The following is a 19,927-nucleotide window of genomic DNA, read 5'->3' on the forward strand; positions in this document are numbered from 1 at the left end:
GGGCAGGTGGCACCCGCGGCGGGGGGCCCATGCGGTGACAGCGCCGGGCCGCGGGTGCCCCCCGGGTGCAGTTGCGGCTGGAGGAGCCGGAGGAGGGTCTCGCTTGTCCGTGGCGCCCGGGGATGGGTCCCCGCCGCGGCTGAGAGCCCCGGCGCCCGCCCAGCCCCCGTCTCCGCTCCGGCCGGCCAGTGAGCCGGGAGCCGCCTGCCGGGAGCAGCCATGGCCGCGGCCATCGCCAGCGGCTTGATCCGCCAGAAGCGGCAAGCGAGGGAGCAGCACTGGGACCGGCCCTCGGCCAGCAGGAGGCGGAGCAGCCCCAGTAAGAACCGGGGGCTCTGCAATGGCAACCTGGTGGATATTTTCTCCAAGGTCCGCATCTTCGGGCTGAAGAAGAGAAGGTTGCGGCGCCAAGGTGTGTGTGTGTGTGTGCGTGTGTGTGTGTGTGTCTGTCTGCCCCCGTCTCTGTCTGTCTGTCTGCCCCCGGGAGTGGGGACAACCTGTAGCGAGCCGCCGCCGGCCAGCAGCTGGGCAACTTACACGCGGCAAACTCTCTGCATTAGCCGCCCGCCCGGCAATCTCCCAGCTAGCGCCTGCCCCTGTCCTGAGCTCCGGGCGTTTATGTTCCCTCGCTAGTGGCGGGATCTGCTACCTAGTGCCTCGGGTGGAAAAGACACACAGACACGTCCACACTAGCTAGAGGAGATCGCAGAGCCAACAGTTCCCGGTGGCACAGTGTGATCTATCCAGCTGTTGGCCCGGGAAGTTTCTTACAGAATACGTCTCCTCAGTAATATAATTCACTATGGCACATAATAACACTTTCCCGAGGTGTTAGCTGTAGTAAATAGAGTATCCCTCAAAGAGGCTTTAGGTGTGGCTTCCTCTTTACTTCCCTGTACTAGTTGCCTTGGATAATGCAAAGTCTTTTGTATTTCGATCCCATTCACAAAGCGCCTTATAGGCAGCATTGAAACAGATGAGCAGTTGTTCAGATGTATGTTAATGCTCTGTACTATTCAGGATGTAATGCATATAGAAAGGTTTCCTCAAACGCTAGTCTAGTCAGAAGAATAAAGGAACGCCTACAATTGATAAGTCCCCTGTTAGGGAAAAAAACCATAAGCGACTTAGTGTTTTAGTTTTTACAAGACAATAAAGGGTGAAAACAATCTTTTAATTGAGGTGGTGATAAGTGCATTAGCTGATGCTGATAACTACTGGCTACATAACAAGGGCTCTAACAGCCACAGCCTATTAACCGTTTTTTTAAAAGGACAAATAGTACAACGATTTGTACAGCTTCTAAATGGTCGGTGTCTGACAAAGCAACCTCAGCAAACTATCGTTAATGATTCGTTTCATTATGCTATGTGCTTCGTTTTACACATAGTATAGGCACTCTGTTCTAGACTCCCATTCTTAATAGTTAAGTAGGAGAGACTCATTTTATTTCCAGTATTCTGAAAGTAGGAAGTGTATCATACCAGCGTGTTTAAGGACCATGAGGGATATTATCACATACTGTGTACACTGAAATTATATACATAGATATTTTAACTGCTTATTAAGTTAGGGCCCCTAATATAAAGGATAAAATCTGTGGATTATTGTAATTTCTTCCTGTAGATTACAGCATACTCAATAAATAGAGGTCTCCAAATTTACATTAGTAGCATGATTGCATTTTTTCAATGCTTTATATTTAAAGCGTGTAAACAAAAGGATAAAACTATATAAAAAGACAAGAACATTTATAACTTTTCTTAATTGTATTGCCCAATTAATGAGTAATACTTCCAGAATTTAGAACGGGTGTTTACTTTATCTCATACTTATGCCCAGATGGCAAATAGCTTTAAAACACAGGGATATTTTATAAAGGATGAAGATTTTAAATAAACATCTTCAAAAGCAAGGAGAATATCAGTAAAGATATTACAGTATCTGCTATTTACTATAGTAAAAAAATTATTTCTGAATAGATTAGAGAATGCTTCTTCCATCCTGTGCTGTAATTTAGTCTATATAGTGTGTGTAAAGAAGTATACTTCCATTTTAATTTGGTCTAGAGAGTTACAATTGTTGGTAAACTATTTTTATAGTTGGTGAATAACTAAGACATAAGAATTTACCTGGTCTGATCCATCTTTCCTTTTCTTTCTGTACATCATATTTGAAATAGCATCTTACGATAGGATCTAACACATTTTATTTTGTATGGCTTTATTATTTTTAGCAGAATTATTTCTTATTCTTCAGTTGTCTCAAATACAGTGAAAAGAAGCAATAAAGATACAATAACCTCAGATTTCTTGTATTATTGTAGAATATAAGCTAAATGTTGCCATTATTTGCAAAGTGGTATACAACTTGTCTTCTTATTTCTGAAATATACTTTAAAAGTTAACATGGAGGTCACATAAAATTACCGTACACTTCTTTGAGCATGTAGTGTGTGTTTATATTAATAAAACCTTTGTAGGCTTAATTTTTAGACTGCATAATTTCTTAAATATAGATCTATAATTGACTTTTACCAGATTGTCTGTTTTATAATAATCAATTATGGAATTTATCTTCTATAGTTGGTTGATGGAAACAAGTTTACTAGGGCTTCCTTTAATACATTCACTTACTGAAAGATCATTTTTGTCTGGCTCTGAGTTTCATATTCTGGCAAAACTCTTATTGAATTCAGTGAGACTTGAGGACGATAACCAGTTCACAGCATTAGATGCCAAGCATTTCCACAGTGAAGAGATGCCTCCAGCAAAGTTCTGTATTCAGCATCATGGATTTTTCATAGTGTATTTTGTAATGCTCCTGAAACTGATCATAATTAAACTAAATTGCAGTATAACCTAAACTCTAACTCATGTTAGCACTATTGGTTTCAATGGGAATATTTATTAGTGAAGGTTGCAGGATCAAGCCCTTTGTTTATGTCAATGTTAAGAACTTTTTAAAGGCATATTTATCCAGTCATGCACATTAATAGCACAAATTAATTATTCATCCATAAAACTTTATACCGAAAAAAAAATCAGTTTTCTGTATGTAAGTGCGGTGGTGGTGATGATGCATAAGGTGCCTGCTGTACCTGTGGATTCAAAGTTACATACAAGAAGTAGATAAAGCAGGGAGAGATAAGGGTGGAAAGTGGAGGGCAAATTTCATCACTTTATATATCTCGTGGCATAGAAAAAATTAGAATGATATGTAATTGTGAAACAAATAGGCAGTTCATTCTGTTCATTAATTAAATGATCATTATACGAAGCAGAAAATCAAGAGTTCCATTGCTATTTGTCTGATTCGTCAGAATATATGGCCATCAGTCATCATATTGTTCATTGAAACTTCTTGTTGAGACATGAAATAAAAGCAAAATGTGATGAATTTCCAAAAATCTGGTGTCAGATGTGTGCAATGAAAATTTTACAAATTAATCTTATCTAAATGATGTACGAAGTGTCATGAGAACAAAGAGTGAAAAATGAGCCAGTAGAGATGTGACAAGTGGACTCCTTGGATTGTTCATGCATGATAATATCAGAATAGAAGTATGCAACAATTGTTTGTTATTTATTGATAGTGAAATCTAGAGTACATCACTCATTCCAAACAAAATCTAACTCTGACTCTTGCAAAGAGATTATATATATGGAAAACAAAAGTCCATATATCTCTGAAGTTAACAGACAACAAACAGTAATAAAAATCAGCTGAGAGAGATGCAGCTTTTTTCCTAAAATGCCTGTTGATACTGCTTCTTGGTTGGCTGGTGCTGATCTGTGAACAAATTATGTGATTCTGAAGACATAATATATTAAAAGCTAGATATTCTCTACTGTATTGGTGCTTCTCTATAGTTGTGTTTAATTTTCTGTCCAGAGTTATCCCGTTATGAACATACTGTAATAGTATATATTGTAAAGATACAGAGTGGGGAAAGGTGAACATTCTTATTTACATTTACTGGTATAAAAGCCATAATGAAAATGTAACTGTGGTTTTGTTTCAAATATTTTTTTCTAATAATTTCGATTAATATGTCTTAGCTCTATAGTTGATATTGATTTCTGTCGGAGAATTACTTAATTAAGCTATTAAGTGGACAAACCACAATAATGTATCAGACAGCTTTGATTCATAATGTTTAGTTTTAATATTATAATATCTTTAATTTATTCTGACTGCCACCTGATGAAGAAATTACTGGCATTAATTTCCTCGTATTCTTGAAGCCAAAATCTGTGCCCTGGCGTTGATGCCAAACACGTATCAATAATAACTCACCATTTTTCATTTTGGATTAGAAAACAAGGTAGCTTAATTCTGTTTATTCTCCAGATTCAGTTAATGCAACACAACAATTACATAGAGGACTGACAGATCAGAATTTTGAAGGCTTCATGTGGCGTGAAACCTGACTTTAACTAGAGACTAAGCAATGAAAAGCAGAAAATAAATTCCTATGCCTTAGCTCATGCAATTACATTACATATGAAGTGTATGATTTCAAACCATCCACTTGTCCCTGTTGCATTCTTAGCTTCTAGTTAACCTATATTTTAACCTATAAATCTATATCCTTTATTGGTCCCCAAACTTGTAGTCTGGTTAATTAGATCTCTTCAGATTATTCCACTGTATAGTATTCATAATGTCAAATGTATAAAAATAAATTTATATTTATATATAATATAATTATATTTATATTGTATATGTGTATTGATACCAACTTTATATTACTCAAATTTGGAATGATTTGGCTTCTAATTTTTTATGCTAATACTAGTGAGATAGAGACAATCTCACTATGTTCAGAGAATATATTGATTTCAGTTATTAAGACAGGACTATTAGACTTCTAGGGTGGTTTTTTTTTTTGTTTGTTTGGGTTTTTTGTGTGTGAATTACTAGAACAATATATCACTGAAAAAAGTGCCCTTTGGGACAATTAATATGTACATCAGATGGGGTTGATGAAGCAGATGGGGAGTGACTTCACAACCTAAGAAGTAAAATAATTCTCAGGAAATGCAATACCTGTAGTCTTTTTTGCTTTTGTAGAGCTGAAAGCAAGACTTATTCATGTGTACACATGTAAATTTATTTAATTCCCTGCAAATCAGAACACTCCATTTGTATCTAGAATTCCTAAGAAATTAAGATCAGTTTGGAAGCTGTTGCTCTTCCTAAATTAGTACAAACTGGCTTGGCTTTCCTAACTGAGGGTCTCACCTTAGGAATTCATTCTTCTTGACTGCCCATTAAGACACACATTTAGCAATTTTTCATATACATTGTAAGGCCCATTTATTTTGCCAAGTGTTTGACTGATTTTGTTTTTAACTGTGTTTAAATCTCTTTAAATGCAGTGCCTAGTTGCCAAGGTGACAGGCACTATAAGCCTGTTTTTGTAATAAAATATGTATAAAATCAGTTTCATTTTTTTCTTTTAAAATGCTGCTAAATATCTCCATTGATATAAGATCACTGCAAACACAAAACATACAAATATGTTGCTGCCAATGTAGGCATGTTCATTTTAATTTTTTAAAATTTATTTTCCTACAATTAGTTTTAGATTGAGTATTAAGGCCTTTCCCAGGCCAAACACTTCCCACAGAGTGGGAAGCTCTTCTTTAAATAGAAGGCTGGTATTGAAAAGGGGTTTTGGTATGTATCAAAACTATATTAAAGCTGATTATATTGAATGTGAATTAATGCAAACAACTTGGTTGAGAGTATGGAGGGATTATAACGTCCCTTGTATTCAACTCTTTCTGGTGGATCTAACAAATGGTGCTGAGTCAAGGATGTAATTTTAAAAGGAGAAGGAAATGAAAAAAGTTAATTCCTCCTTAAAACTGTAATGTAATTTTAGATGATAAAGGATTTACAGCAGTGTTTCATATCAATATGAGCTTTAAATCCTGACTTACGATAGCAGTGTTCTTTGTGACCATTTAACATACAAGTGATCAAGTGTCTTGTATGATTACAAAACATCGCATATTATGAATATAATTCAGGAACAAAAAGAGAACTATAATTATCATACAGTCTTAAAATATTATGTTAAAGTAGAAATAAGATAAAAGCATTTTAGCATTGTGTGTTTGATAAATATTAGTAAATTTTAGACTTCATTGGACTTTCCCAAAGGTTACTTAAGGTTTTAAAAATCTATATTTGGCGGGCATCCCTTTTTCCCTTTGTCTGCAGATTGCCAGCATGTGGTAATGTTTTTTGTCTTTTCCTTCTTTCTGACATATGCTAGAACATGTGTATTTTTACCAGCAATCCTGAATGTCCAGTTGGAGTAAAGGAGATTTCAGAATTACCTGATTCTGAATACTGTCTTCTTCCTTACACTTTTATTCCCTTCACTTCCTTCCTCCCTGCAACTGCTGATTTAACTTTTCATTTATAACAAATACAACATTGTGGGTAATTGACTCTCTCTGAGTTCTCCTGAAGTTTAAAGAATCTGGATCCAGTTGAGTACCAGTTCAGGCTTCCCTCTAGTTAAGAAGACACCGCCATGTGACCATTATGCTCTATCATGACTTGGATGACACTTCAAGTCTGTGCGATGTCCACTTGCCTGGGAAACAAAATCCTTCATAAATCTACTTCTCTTGTTGTGAATTTACACCTTCCTTCACTGGCCTAAATATTGAAATATGAAACGAATAGTCATTTTAAGGACTCTAAATTTCAAGGACTTTAAAAAAAAATGCCAGTCCTGGTAATAATTAAAGTTTATTATAGAATGTAAAAGAATCTGGCTAATGGAGATGCTAAGGGAAATTTTACTATACACTCTTATTGACTTATTATGGAGGCGCTGTAGCAATGACATAGCTAATTTTGGGTTCTGTTTTGCATTTAAACAAAGGATTCAACCTCTTTGTTTTGCATGAAGAATAAAGTATATCTTCCCAAACTTACAGCACATAACCTGTGAGTAGAGATTGAATGTTTGGAATATTTTGAAGTAAACGTGCTAAGCAGTTTGAGTTATAGTGAATTAAAAATGGGGCCTCAAAGAAAGTTCACACTTTTGAGACATGATTTTTCAGGCCTTCTATTTAAAAAACAATGGACTGCAGAATGTTTGGAATTTGTAGATAATTGGTTCTCTCTCACCATATAATATTTTAAAATTAACTAATCCAAAAGACAAAAAAGATTGGCATTTTTTTCATTTAATTTTTGTGCAACTGGTAACTGACATAACACGTTTTACATGGTCTACTTTAGTGGCACACTAAAGCAGCTAGAAGACTTTCTGAACAAACTAAAAGAGCTGTTGGTCTTTTTGTGTTAAGTGTATACCAAGCCTATGTCTTCATAGCTATGTTGGTCACGGGTATGAAACCCCTCACATCCCTGACTGACATATCTATGCCAGCAAGACCTCCAGTGTGGATACAATGATGTTGATGGAAGAGGGCTTCTGTTGATGTAGCTAATGCCACTCAGGCAGTGTTCCTACATCTACAGAAAAACTCCTTCTGTTGGTACAGACTGCATCTACACTAAGGGGCTATGCCGGCATGGGCTCCATAGTGTAGACCAGTGGTTTTCAACCTTTGGTCCCTGGATCCCTGAGGGTCTGCAGACTAATCTAAGATTTCCAAAGGGGTCTGCACCTTCATTCAACATTGTTAGGGGTCTGAAAATGAAAACCACTGGTGTAGATGTATCCTTAGATTCCCTATTAATGCCAGTTCTGTCTGAAGTATCAGAGGGGTAGCCATGTTAGTCTGTAGCCACAAAAATGAGCAGTCCGGTGGCACCTTAAAGACTAACAGATTTATTTTGGCATAAGCTTTTGTGGGTAAAAAACCCACTCCTTCAGATGCATGGAGTGAAAATTATAGAAACAGGCATAAATATATATTGGCACATGAAGAGAAGGGATTTACCTTACAAGTGGAGAACCAATGTTGAAGGCCAATTAGGTCAGTGTGGATGTGGTCCACTCTCAATATAATTGATGAGGAGGTGTCAATACCAAGAGAGGGGGAAATTGCTTTTGTAGTGAGCCAACCACTCCCAGTCCCTGTTCAAGCCCAAATTGATGGTGTTAAGTTTTTACAAATGAATTGTAGCTCAGCAGTTTCTCTTTGAAGTCTGTTTTGAAGTTTTTTTTGTTGAAGAATGGCTACTTTTAAATCTGTTATTGAGTGTCCAGGGAGATTGAAGTGTTCTCCTACTGGCTTTTGTATGTTACCATCCCTTCTGTCTGATTTGTGTTCATTTATTCTTTTACGTAGGGACTGTCCGGTTTGGCCAATGTACATGGCAGAGGGGCATTGCTGACACCTGATGGCATATATAACATTAGTAGATGTGCAGGTGAATGAGCCTCTGATTGTGTGGTTAGTGTGGTTGGGTCCTATGATGGTGTTGCTAGGGTAGATACGGGGACAGAGAAGGCAATGGGGTTTGTTACAGGGATTGGTTCCTGGGTTAGTGTTTCTGTGGTGTGGTGTGTAGTTGCTGGTGAGAATTTGCTTCAGGTTGTGAGACTATCTGTACATGAGGACTGACCTGCCTCCCAATACCTGTGAGAGTGGGGGATCGTTTTCCAAGACAGGTTGTAGATTGTTGATGATGCACTGGAGAGGTTTTAGCTGGGGGCCGTATGTGATGGCCAGTGATGTTCTGTTATTTTCCTTGTTGGGCTTGTCCTGTAGTAGGTGACTTCTGGCTACCCATCTCGCTGATTTTTAGTTCTGTCTGAAGTTGAGCATACCACAGATGACAGGGTGTTCAGCTATTACACCAATAAATTAACTTAAATATAGAAACACTTCAAAAATGGTTGAATGCTCATTAAGACGCACACTACCTCTGTGACATATAGAATCCATTTTTTCATATGAGTAAACTGAGGCATTTATTGTTTGATCTTCCATTACATGTGCACAGGTGGAGAGGAGCAAAAGCCAGCAGAAATAGAGGGCATGTGGTAGGGAACGGCACCTCCATAGCATACTTCCTCCCCCCTACCACAAGCCCTTCTGAGCTTCTCTGCAGGCTTAAGAGAAAGTGGAACTCTGGTGGCTGGTATGGGTGGGGAGAAGTGACACGTGTCTGCATGTCAAAAGTGAGTGAGGTGGAATTGAGCATTTGCTCTTCCCACGTTGTGCTCTTGTTAACAGGTGGATTTCTAAATATAAATCTATACAACGTTCCATGCTGTGATGGAGGAAGCAGATAGGAAAGTCAAGAAGGGTCTGGATCCCTGCACTATAAGTCCAAAATCTATAAATCAGCAACATGATTTTCCTGCAAAGCCATAGGGCTCTGCAAAGTTTTGAAGCCACACTCCCTTCAGAATGCGAGAGTTTAGATTTCCCACCTACTTGGTAAATGAGAGGAAAACCTAATGAGTCAAAACTTAGATTTTCTATTGGAATTTTTCCCCCTCCCGCAGATTTTTTCCATGGAACTGGAGATCCTCCCCTGGGCCAGATGCTCATCTGGTGTGAATTAGCATGGCTGTGCTTGGTCACTTGATATTTAGCCATAAGAAACTTGGCCAAAGCCACTCAGCAAATCAGTAGCAGAGACAAATAGATCACATGAGTCTTGACTTCCAATTCATTGATCTAACGACTAGACCATGCTCTTCTTCATAGCGTGAATAAAATTCTGGCATTTGCTTGAATTATAATGCAAGTTTTCATATTCATTCATTTTTACAGAAAATCAAGACACCCCAAATAATATGCAATTCATCATGTGGTTCAGTATTTAAAGCAAGAACTAACAAAAATAAGGCTGAAATAAGTAGATGCAGAAAGCATGATATAAGATTTAAATGGATGCGGTATATAAAAAGGAAAAACACAAAAACCCAACTGACAAGGCTTTCTGCGTACAGGATCAAGTTTTGGTTAGTTTTGTACAATGGTGACCGTGCAGCCACATAATCACTTTTTGGTAGGTTTTCCATAATCACTCCAACACAATTGGAACAAATCAGTTAGCGTGTGGGGAACATTTCCACCTCCTTTCTATAATAGATGTATTTTAACAATTTCCTTAGTCTCTGTGATTTAATCTTTCACTTGGATGTTGTGATGGGGTGTACAAATCCCACACTGGGTCCATAGGGGGTAAAGGACAGTACTGGGCCCAGGTATCCTTGCCCTTCCAGACCTGCAGAGCATGCTGTAACTGGAGAGGAAGCTTAAAAGGTGATATTGGATGTGCTACCCATTAGCCCTCCAAGGGCTCTATTTACAGGTGTATATTAAGAGTAGGTCCTTTGAAGTTATTGGAATTACACTGGTGTATGTAAAAATAAGGACTGGGCCCCTTACTTGCAATTATTAGATTAGATAAATGATAGAGCATTACATTTCTTTAAAATGTAAAATGTTTTCCTTTGTGAAATAATAGGGTAATGCAGTATTTTGAAACACATACTCTCTCTCTCTCTCTCTCTCTCTGTATATTAGTGTTTCTCAAACTGAGGTCGCCGCTTGTGTAGGGAAAGCCCCTGGCGAGCCAGTTTGTTTACCTGCCCTGTCTGCAGATTTGGCCGATTGTGGCTCCCACTGGCCACAGTTCACTGCTCCAGGCCAATTGGAGCTGCTGGAAGCGGCACAGGCCGAGGGACTTACTGGCCGCCGCTTCCAGCAGCCCCCATTGGCCTGCAGCGGCGGACCTTGGCCAGTGGGAGCTGCGATCAGCCAGACCTGCAGATGGGGCATGTAAACAAACCGTCCTGGCCCATCAGGGGCTTTCCCTACGCAAGCGGCAACCCCAGTTTGAGAAACACTGGTGTGTATATAATATATAACCACATACCAAAAGCCTAACTTTAAAGAAAATTAATTAGATTGCAAAATCTACCACTGCTACAGTTGTTTTATCGATTGCCAGTGCAATGTGTATTGCTGTGAGTGTGGCAGTGGTGGTTTCGGTGCTTTGGGAGTGACATGGGGCTACCTCTTTAAAATATTCATGTTCCGTTATTACTTAGACATGGTGCTATAATTTTCCTGAGGAATGCAAGAAGGAGAAGGAAAATGGTGATTTTTAGCAGTTTATAACTCAGCTAAACCTGAATAGAATTTAACATGGCTGAGAAAAGGGACTTCTCAAGCCTGACTGGGCTTTTCCACTCCTGAATTCCAAATGCCTGCTGCAAACAGTAGACATGTAAGAGCTTCTCAAGAAAATGTCACCAGATTTTTTTACAGTGGAAGTTCTTAGGCAACCTAAATATAGGGGTTGCTACAAGCTTTCCCTATAATACAGCAAAACATCAGAGGTGTTTGGAGTCCGATCTTGCTGTTCCACTTTGTATAAATAATTATTAACTGAGGCAGGGACTGGAACCCAAGTGTCGTCCCTCCAACCATCAGGTTATCTAGTCATTCTTGCTCTCTAGCCCAGTGACTATGTAAGTGTTTATGTGAAGTGGAACAGTTTCAATAGGAGAAATTGAGAGACCCACCCCAGAATACCACATACCCTGGGGGTTAGGACACTGTTCTGGGAGGTAGCAGATGCGTGTTTAAATCCTGGCTATAATTAGACAGACTGTGGTCTTGAACCCAAGTCTTACACATCCTATGTGAGTACCCTAACCCTGGGCCTATAGGAGATAATGGGGTGCTACCACCTGCCTCTCTCCTGGTTTTCTGAATGATGCTTAGGTCCCCATGTGAATTTAACCTAAAAAAAAAGTTTTTGGTCAAAACCATTCAGTGAATGGGTCAAATCTCTGAATAATTTTAGTCAACCCCAAACTGCATTTTTCAGCAAATAAACTATTTTGACCACCTCTAATTGTAAACACACTAGTTCAGATATTTATCTAATTTTCCAAGATATATTGGAATTGGAAAGGTACAGAAAAGAGCAACAACAATGATTAGGGGTATGGAATGGCTTCCATATGAGGAGAGATTAATAAGACTGGGACTTTTCAGCTTGGAAAAGAGATGACTAAGGGGGGATAAGATAGAGCGCTATAAAGTCATAACTAGTGTGGAGAAAGTAAATACGGAAGTGTTATTTACTTCTTCTCATAACACAGGAACTAGGGGTCACCAAATGAAATTAATAGGCAGTAGGTTTAAAACAAACATAAGAAAGTATTTCTTCACACAACACACAGTCAACCTGTGGAATTCCTTGCCAGAGCATGTTCTGAAGGCCAAGACTGTAACAGAGTTAAAAAAAGAAATGGACTTATCCTCCATGAAGGTATCTATCAATGGCTATTAGCCAGGATGGGCAGGGATGGTGTCCCTAGCCTCTGTTTGCCAGAAGCTGGGAACGGGCAACGGGATGGATCACTCAATGATTACCTGTTCTGTTCATTCCGTCTGAAGCACCTGGCATTGACCACTGTCAGAAGACAGGATACTGGGCTAGATGGATCTTTGGTTTGACCCAGTATGACCGTTCTTATGTTCTTATTGACTAATGTCTGTGAGTTACTATATGAACATCTATATGAACTCTTCAGCCTATCTAGTGTATTATCTCTCTATTGTTTATAGAAGTTCAGAAAAGTCTCCATGTTTACAATTGTAAATACATGCCAATGACTAGGAAATATAATATACAATGCAAAAGTTATTTTATTGCTCTATTTTCTTTTTTTACTTTTCCTCTTTTAATTCATCAGAACTAACAATAAATATACTTCCACCACAACTTCAGCAACCACTAGCCATTCATCAAACTCTCTCTAGAATACTCCTGCACCAGAATCAACATCCAGGACACTGGATGATCAGCTTCAACAATAGAACCTATAGACAATTGTATACAAGAAACTCACAGATCACCACACCTACCGTCACCGATCCAGTAACCACCCCAAACATGCCAAAAAATTAATTATCTACTGCCATTCAGATACCACAGAATTTGCTTTGAGGAGAAAGTGAGGGATACATGCCTTAGCATACTTAAAACCACATTCACTGAAGAAGGACACTCTAACAGAGAAGTAGATTGCATCATGGTATGGGCCATCCAAATACCCCGACAGAAGCTGATTCAATATTGGGGGAAAACCCACTGACTGCACACCGCTAGTTGTCACCTCCCACCCCACACTGAAACCCATATGGAGTATCATTAAATAATTACAACCCTTGGGCAATGGGGACTACATCCTGAAATAAATCTTTCCTGAACCCCCTCTTCTGGCCTTCAAACAACCGCCTCCCAACCTTGCCAAGCTCATTATCAGAAGCAAACTCTCCACAGACCAGGATCTATCAATTCAAAGTGGCACTAGACTCTGCTATAACAGATGCAAAATCTGCAGCCATATCCCCACTGCTACCATGATCAATACCCCACCCTCCACAACACACTTACAAGATCTATGGGTGCTACACATGCCTATCACAACATGTGATGTATCTCATCTAGTGCACAGAATGACTGAATAGCAACTGTGTGGGTAAAATGAGACAATCACTATGCTCCCAAATGAACTCACCCAGAAAAATGATAAAAGACAAACACCATATCACCCGTGGACTGATGTTTTTCACAAAAGATCACTCTGTGTCTGACCTCTCAATCCTCATCCTTGAAGGAAACCTGCACAACATATTAAAAAAATGAGCCTGGGAGCTTAAGTCCATAACTTTGCTAGACACTAAAAATCATGGGCTCAGTAAAGACACTGGATTAATGGCTCATTACAACAGTCTTAATCCACTAACCCTCCTTCATCATAGGACTGCAGAGGTGTTAATTGCCTACTACATTTAAATTGGTTTCATGCAACATGTGTTAACTTCCTATGCTTAACAATGTGTTCCATCTTGTATTTAGCTGTGACTCTGGGCTTGGCTACACTTACAAATTTGCAGCGCTGCAGCAGGGTGTGAAAACACACCCTCTCCAGCGCTGCAAATTGCGGCGCTGCAAAGCGCCAGTGTGGTCAAAGCCCCACGTTATTCCCCACAGGAAGGTGGAGTACGGACAGCGCTGGGAGAGCTTTCTCCCAGCGCTGGCGCTTTGACTACACTTAGCGCTTCAAAGCGCTGCCGCGGCAGCGCTTTGAAGTGTAAGTGTAGCCAAAGCCTCTGTGTATGTTTACGCTGCAATAAAACACCTGATGGAACCCAGTCAAACCTCCTGAGTAATCATGGTATATAGGGGACCCAATCTAAGAGGGAGAGAATCACAGGATTCTACCCCAGGACAGGTGAAGGCATCAACCCCTAACATATGTGGGGGCTGCTCTCCAAGACCAAGAAGTGTTAAAGGTGCAGCTAGCCCTGAACTTGACACAGGTTTTGACCAACCTGTTTGTAACTATTTTCTATTTTTTTTATTGTATGTCTAAGCATATACAGTGCAGCTGATTTCTGAATCTTGAGTAATTTATACACATGCACCTTTGGCAATTATGTTGATTATGATTTCCACTTAAATGTATGCAATTGTGCACAGGTATTTGTGCTTTGTCTATATACTCAAATAGTTCACAGATGACCTGCAACTGATGAAGCGAAAACGGGGACAGTTAAAGTACCAGTGGTGGAAGTCTTATGCTGAGTCCAATTCATTGTGACATTCAGGCTTTTAAAAAAAATATTATATGGCAGGACTGTGTGAGAAGTGAAGAAATATTTTTTTTCACTTCCACTGTAATATCTACAATGTCTTGCACAATGGGTCTGATATGTTGACAGCTCAGGGAATCCTGGATGTGTCCATTTGGTATCGACTTGAGGTTTTTCTCCCTGTGAAGAATTTTCATGTTATCTTTTCAGACAAAATTGCTCAGATTTGGACTGCACTGTCTACTGGCATGGAAACAAAGAACTGTGGCTTTAGGGGAGAAACTCTAAATCTTTGCTGTTTGAGTTTTATCCTGTTTCACTTACTGAGCTTTGAGAGGTGCTGGAGTAGCTTCATGCTTCTTATGAATTGGACTCTTGTCCTTTCTAGCTGGTGAAAGAAAGCAGGGAAGTACTGGGTCCATTGCTTTTTCTATTTGTCATTGTTTCCCTGCAGGGGGCAGTGCACCAGTGGTTCTTGAACAGTTGTGAGGCCACTTCTCAATAAACCAACTCTTGATGCTGACAATGTGACTATTGACTGGCACCTTATCTCCCAGTTTTGGGAAAGGCTATTGAGAGATTGCGGTGGTAGGGGGGAACTCTCAGGTTGAGAATATTGTGGCCTGCTTATTAAAGAGAAGTTCTTGTCAGAAGCACATAACAGTGCTGTGAGATTTTCAGTGGCTGCCAATACCATTTCTGGTTGGAAATCCGGGTGCTGGTATTATTGACCTATAAAGCGATAATCGTTTGGGACCTAGTTATCTGAGAAACATGGAAGGAGAGTACTATGTAATGATTCTAAAATGATATGTACTCAAAAAAACCCCATAAATGGTTTTACTGTTTATTTTACTAATTTCTGTAATGCTAGTTACTTAGCTAGATGCTACAGTTTCATACATTGAAACACAACCGAGCAAAAACAAAATTGCAAATGTCAAGAACAAAACAGTCAATCAAATGCTAAGCACAATTAATGGACCTTATGACTACCTGGAAGTCCCTAGACTTGGACTTCGATGGGCTGTCAAAAAGAGTGACATGGAGAGAGCACGTCTGGTGGTTGTGTAGTTAGGAACTCACAGGTAAAAAATGTGTGCCTTTTTAAATGTCTTTTAGTATCTTACTTCTTTTGGCTAATCATTCTGCACTGTTTCCAAGTTGTCAATTAACAAGAACCTTGTTTAACACAATCACTCTAGCATGTAGTCTTTATGTTTAAAGAAAAGGAATGTTGTAGTTTTACAACGAAGCAAAATAGAGGCTGCTAGTCATATCACAGAGACCTTTCGCAGTGTAACTCTCCTGTTACGTTTGAGATATATATCAAGTTCATCAATATGGAATATTGGTGGAAAATTGGGGGCTGGGGGAATGAGAAGCTCAACTAGTGTGAGATGATAAGGAGGAAAAAGAGAACAAAGATACCTAATAAGGGAAAAATCATCCCAGATGATGTAGAGCAACAGAAGTCCTCAAAAGCAGGAGAACTAGCCAGGTCAATGAGAGGATGTGCAGATGATTCTGTGCTTTCAGTGCATCTCTGAGCTGTACTCCACAGATAGTCTCCCCATGTCAATGGATGTAAAGAGTAGTCAATGGAATGGGGAATTACACTGACCTACTGGTCAAACCCCAACCCAAAACAAGGGGAGAACAGGAGCAGCAGCTTCTACTACAATCTGTTGATGAGTAGCTTAAATACTGTATCAGAGCTACTTCTGCACAAGAGTCCTGCACCCTACACAATCTTGCATGGGAGATGATTCTGCATTCTACTCCATCAGACACTGTATAGATGCCATTTACTAATGGGTTTTTTTTCCACAGGGGTCCAAGTTTTGGCCTTAAATGAGTAAATTAGGTCAGGGTTTTTTAAAGATTTGTGTGGTAACCAGTAGCTTCACCGCAGAGCCTATGCATGCACTGTATATGGCATTGCTCAGGAAACAGGCAGAAAAATTGAACTCAAATTAAACCAAATTTAGCTATCATGCGCTGTATGGTTTATCACAATTTCTGATTACTGAGATATTTGTAAGCGCTAGTCCATTCTGCCACCTCCTTGTCCTTCCTGATTCATTCAGCAACTCACATCAAAATTCAGCCCTGTGGAAGAATTTGTATTATTACAAATGCCAGATTGAATGAATCAGAAATTGGGAGGCTTCTTCTATGGGAAGTGGTCTGGTTACACATAAGAATGAGGTGGCGATCCTTCTCTCCCCCACTTCTCACAATGTTATCATATTACTTATGTGTGGAATGCCTAAATGCTAAAGTGGTGGGTGCCTTGGAAATTCATAGTGAAATGAATAAAGAGGCTTTGATAATCAGTCACAATGGGACAGAAAATGCAAAAAAGGAAAGAAGAGAAAAAACATGTCAGTAATTTAATGCATCTTTGATCAAATATAAAACTGTAGAAGTTTGCCAAGTATGACTTTATCTACAAATGTTTTCCCCAAGCTTCTACAATGTATTAGTTCTTTTTCTTTTTTGTATTGTTAAAACATTTTGAGGAGAATCTGGTGATCATGAACATGGGAAACCAACACTAAACAGAGCCCTGTATAGTGTAGGCAAGCAACTTACCACATATCTTTGTCCATTTGATGTAATCCTAAACTATCCTGTGCACTTTCAGGCATAGTCATTTTCTGAGAAGAGACTGACATGTAGCTATTTTTAAATTTGTGTACTAGAATGGATAGATGTTAATTTTGCACTAATTTGAGACCACCCACTTCAAACTTCTTGTGTTCTGAACAGAATTTCATGCTCTAGTAAAAATATAACAGTAGGGATCTATTATCGACCACCTGACCAGGACAGTAATAGTGATGATGAAATGCTAAGGGAAATTAGAGAGGCTATCAAAATTAAGAACCCAATAATAGTGGGGGATTTCAATTATCCCCATATTGACTGGGAACATTTCACTTCAGGAAGAAATGCAGAGATAAAATTTCTCGATACTTTAAATGACTGCTTCATGGAGCAGCTGGTACGGGAACCCACAAGGGGAGAGGCGACTCTAGATTTAATCCTGAGTGGAGCGCAGGAGCTGGTCCAAGGGGTAACTATAGCGGGACCGCTTGGAAATAGTGACCATAATACAATAGCATTCAACATCCCTGTGGTGGGAAGAACATCTCAACTGCCCAACACTGTGGCCTTTAATTTCAAAAGGGGGAACTATACAAAAATGAGGGGGTTAGTTAGACAAAAGTTAAAAGGTACAGTGACTAAAGTGAAATCCCTGCAAGTCGTGTGGGCCCTTTTTAAAGACACCATAATAGAGGCCCAACTTCAATGTATACCCCAAATTAAGAAAAACAGTAAAAGAACTAAAAAAGAGCCACCGTGGCTTAACAACCATGTAAAAGAAGCAGTGAGAGATAAAAAGACTTCATTTAAAAAGTGGAAGTCAAATCCTAGTGAGGCAAATAGAAAGGAGCACAAACACTGCCAACTTAAGTGCAAGAGTGTAATAAGAAAAGCCAAAGAGGAGTTTGAAGAACGGCTAGCCAAAAACTCCAAAGGTGGTAATAAAATGTTTTTTAAGTACATCAGAAGCAGGAAGCCTGCTAAAGAACCAGTGGGGCCCCTTGACGATGAAAATACAAAAGGAGCGCTTAAAGATGATAAAGTCATTGCGGAGAAACTAAATGGATTCTTTGCTTCAGTCTTCACGGCTGAGGATGTTAGGGAGATTCTCAAACCTGAGCTGGCTTTTGTAGGTGACAAATCTGAGGAACTGTCACAGATTGAAGTATCACTAGAGGAGGTTTTGGAATTAATTGATAAACTCAACATTAACAAGTCACCGGGACCAGATGGCATTCACCCAAGAGTTCTGAAAGAACTCAAATGTGAAGTTGCGGAACTACTAACTAAGGTTTGTAACCTGTCCTTTAAATCGGCTTCGGTACCCAATGACTGGAAGTTAGCTAATGTAACGCCAATATTTAAAAAGGGCTCTAGGGGTGATCCCGGCAATTACAGACCGGTAAGTCTAACGTCGGTACCGGGCAAATTAGTTGAAACAATAGTAAAGAATAAAATTGTCAGACACATAGAAAAACATAAACTCTTGAGCAATAGTCAACATGGTTTCTGTAAAGGGAAATCGTGTCTTACTAATCTATTAGAGTTCTTTGAAGGGGTCAACAAACATGTGGACAAGGGGGATCCGGTGGACATAGTGTACTTAGATTTCCAGAAAGCCTTTGACAAGGTCCCTCACCAAAGGCTCTTACGTAAATTAAGTTGTCATGGGATAAAAGGGAAGGTCCTTTCATGGATTGAGAACTGGTTAAAGGACAGGGAACAAAGGGTAGGAATTAATGGTAAATTCTCAGAATGGAGAGGGGTAACTAGTGGTGTTCCCCAAGGGTCAGTCCTAGGACCAATCCTATTCAATTTATTCATAAATGATCTGGAGAAAGGGGTAAACAGTGAGGTGGCAAAGTTTGCAGATGATACTAAACTACTCAAGATAGTTAAGACCAAAGCAGATTGTGAAGAACTTCAAAAAGATCTCACAAAACTAAGTGATTGGGCAACAAAATGGCAAATGAAATTTAATGTGGATAAATGTAAAGTAATGCACGTTGGAAAAAATAACCCCAACTATACATACAACATGATGGGGGCTAATTTAGCTACAACGAGTCAGGAAAAAGATCTTGGAGTTATCGTGGATAGTTCTCTGAAGATGTCCACGCAGTGTGCAGAGGCGGTCAAAAAAGCAAACAGGATGTTAGGAATCATTAAAAAGGGGATAGAGAATAAGACTGAGAATATATTATTGCCCTTATATAAATCCATGGTACGCCCACATCTCGAATACTGTGTACAGATGTGGTCTCCTCACCTCAAAAAAGATATTCTAGCACTAGAAAAGGTTCAGAAAAGAGCAACTAAAATGATTAGGGGTTTAGAGAGGGTCCCATATGAGGAAAGATTAAAGAGGCTAGGACTCTTCAGTTTGGAAAAGAGAAGACTAAGGGGGGACATGATAGAGGTATATAAAATCATGAGTGATGTTGAGAAAGTGGATAAGGAAAAGTTATTTACTTATTCCCATAATACAAGAACTAGGGGTCACCAAATGAAATTAATAGGCAGCAGGTTTAAAACAAATAAAAGGAAGTTCTTCTTCACGCAGCGCACAGTCAACTTGTGGAACTCCTTACCTGAGGAGGTTGTGAAGGCTAGGACTATAACAATGTTTAAAAGGGGACTGGATAAATTCATGGTGGCTAAGTCCATAAATGGCTATTAGCCAGGATGGGTAAGAATGGTGTCCCTAGCCTCTGTTCGTCAGAGGATGGAGA

The 19,927-nt window shown here is 39.4% G+C and overlaps 1 protein-coding gene across 1 annotated transcript in view; it reads left to right on the forward strand.

Annotated features, from left to right (window-relative positions):
- Positions 1-219: 219 nt before the first annotated feature.
- The window catches only part of FGF14 (fibroblast growth factor 14), a 239,196-nt gene continuing 219,488 nt past the window's right edge, over positions 220-19,927 (forward strand). Inside the window, exon 1 of the mRNA XM_045008672.1 lies at positions 220-412. Coding sequence (XP_044864607.1) covers positions 220-412 — 193 coding nt within the window. The remainder of the gene's footprint in view (positions 413-19,927) is intronic.

The sequence above is a fragment of the Mauremys mutica genome, chromosome 1 (genome assembly GCF_020497125.1).
Source record: "Mauremys mutica isolate MM-2020 ecotype Southern chromosome 1, ASM2049712v1, whole genome shotgun sequence".
NCBI classification, from domain to species: domain Eukaryota; kingdom Metazoa; phylum Chordata; order Testudines; family Geoemydidae; genus Mauremys; species Mauremys mutica.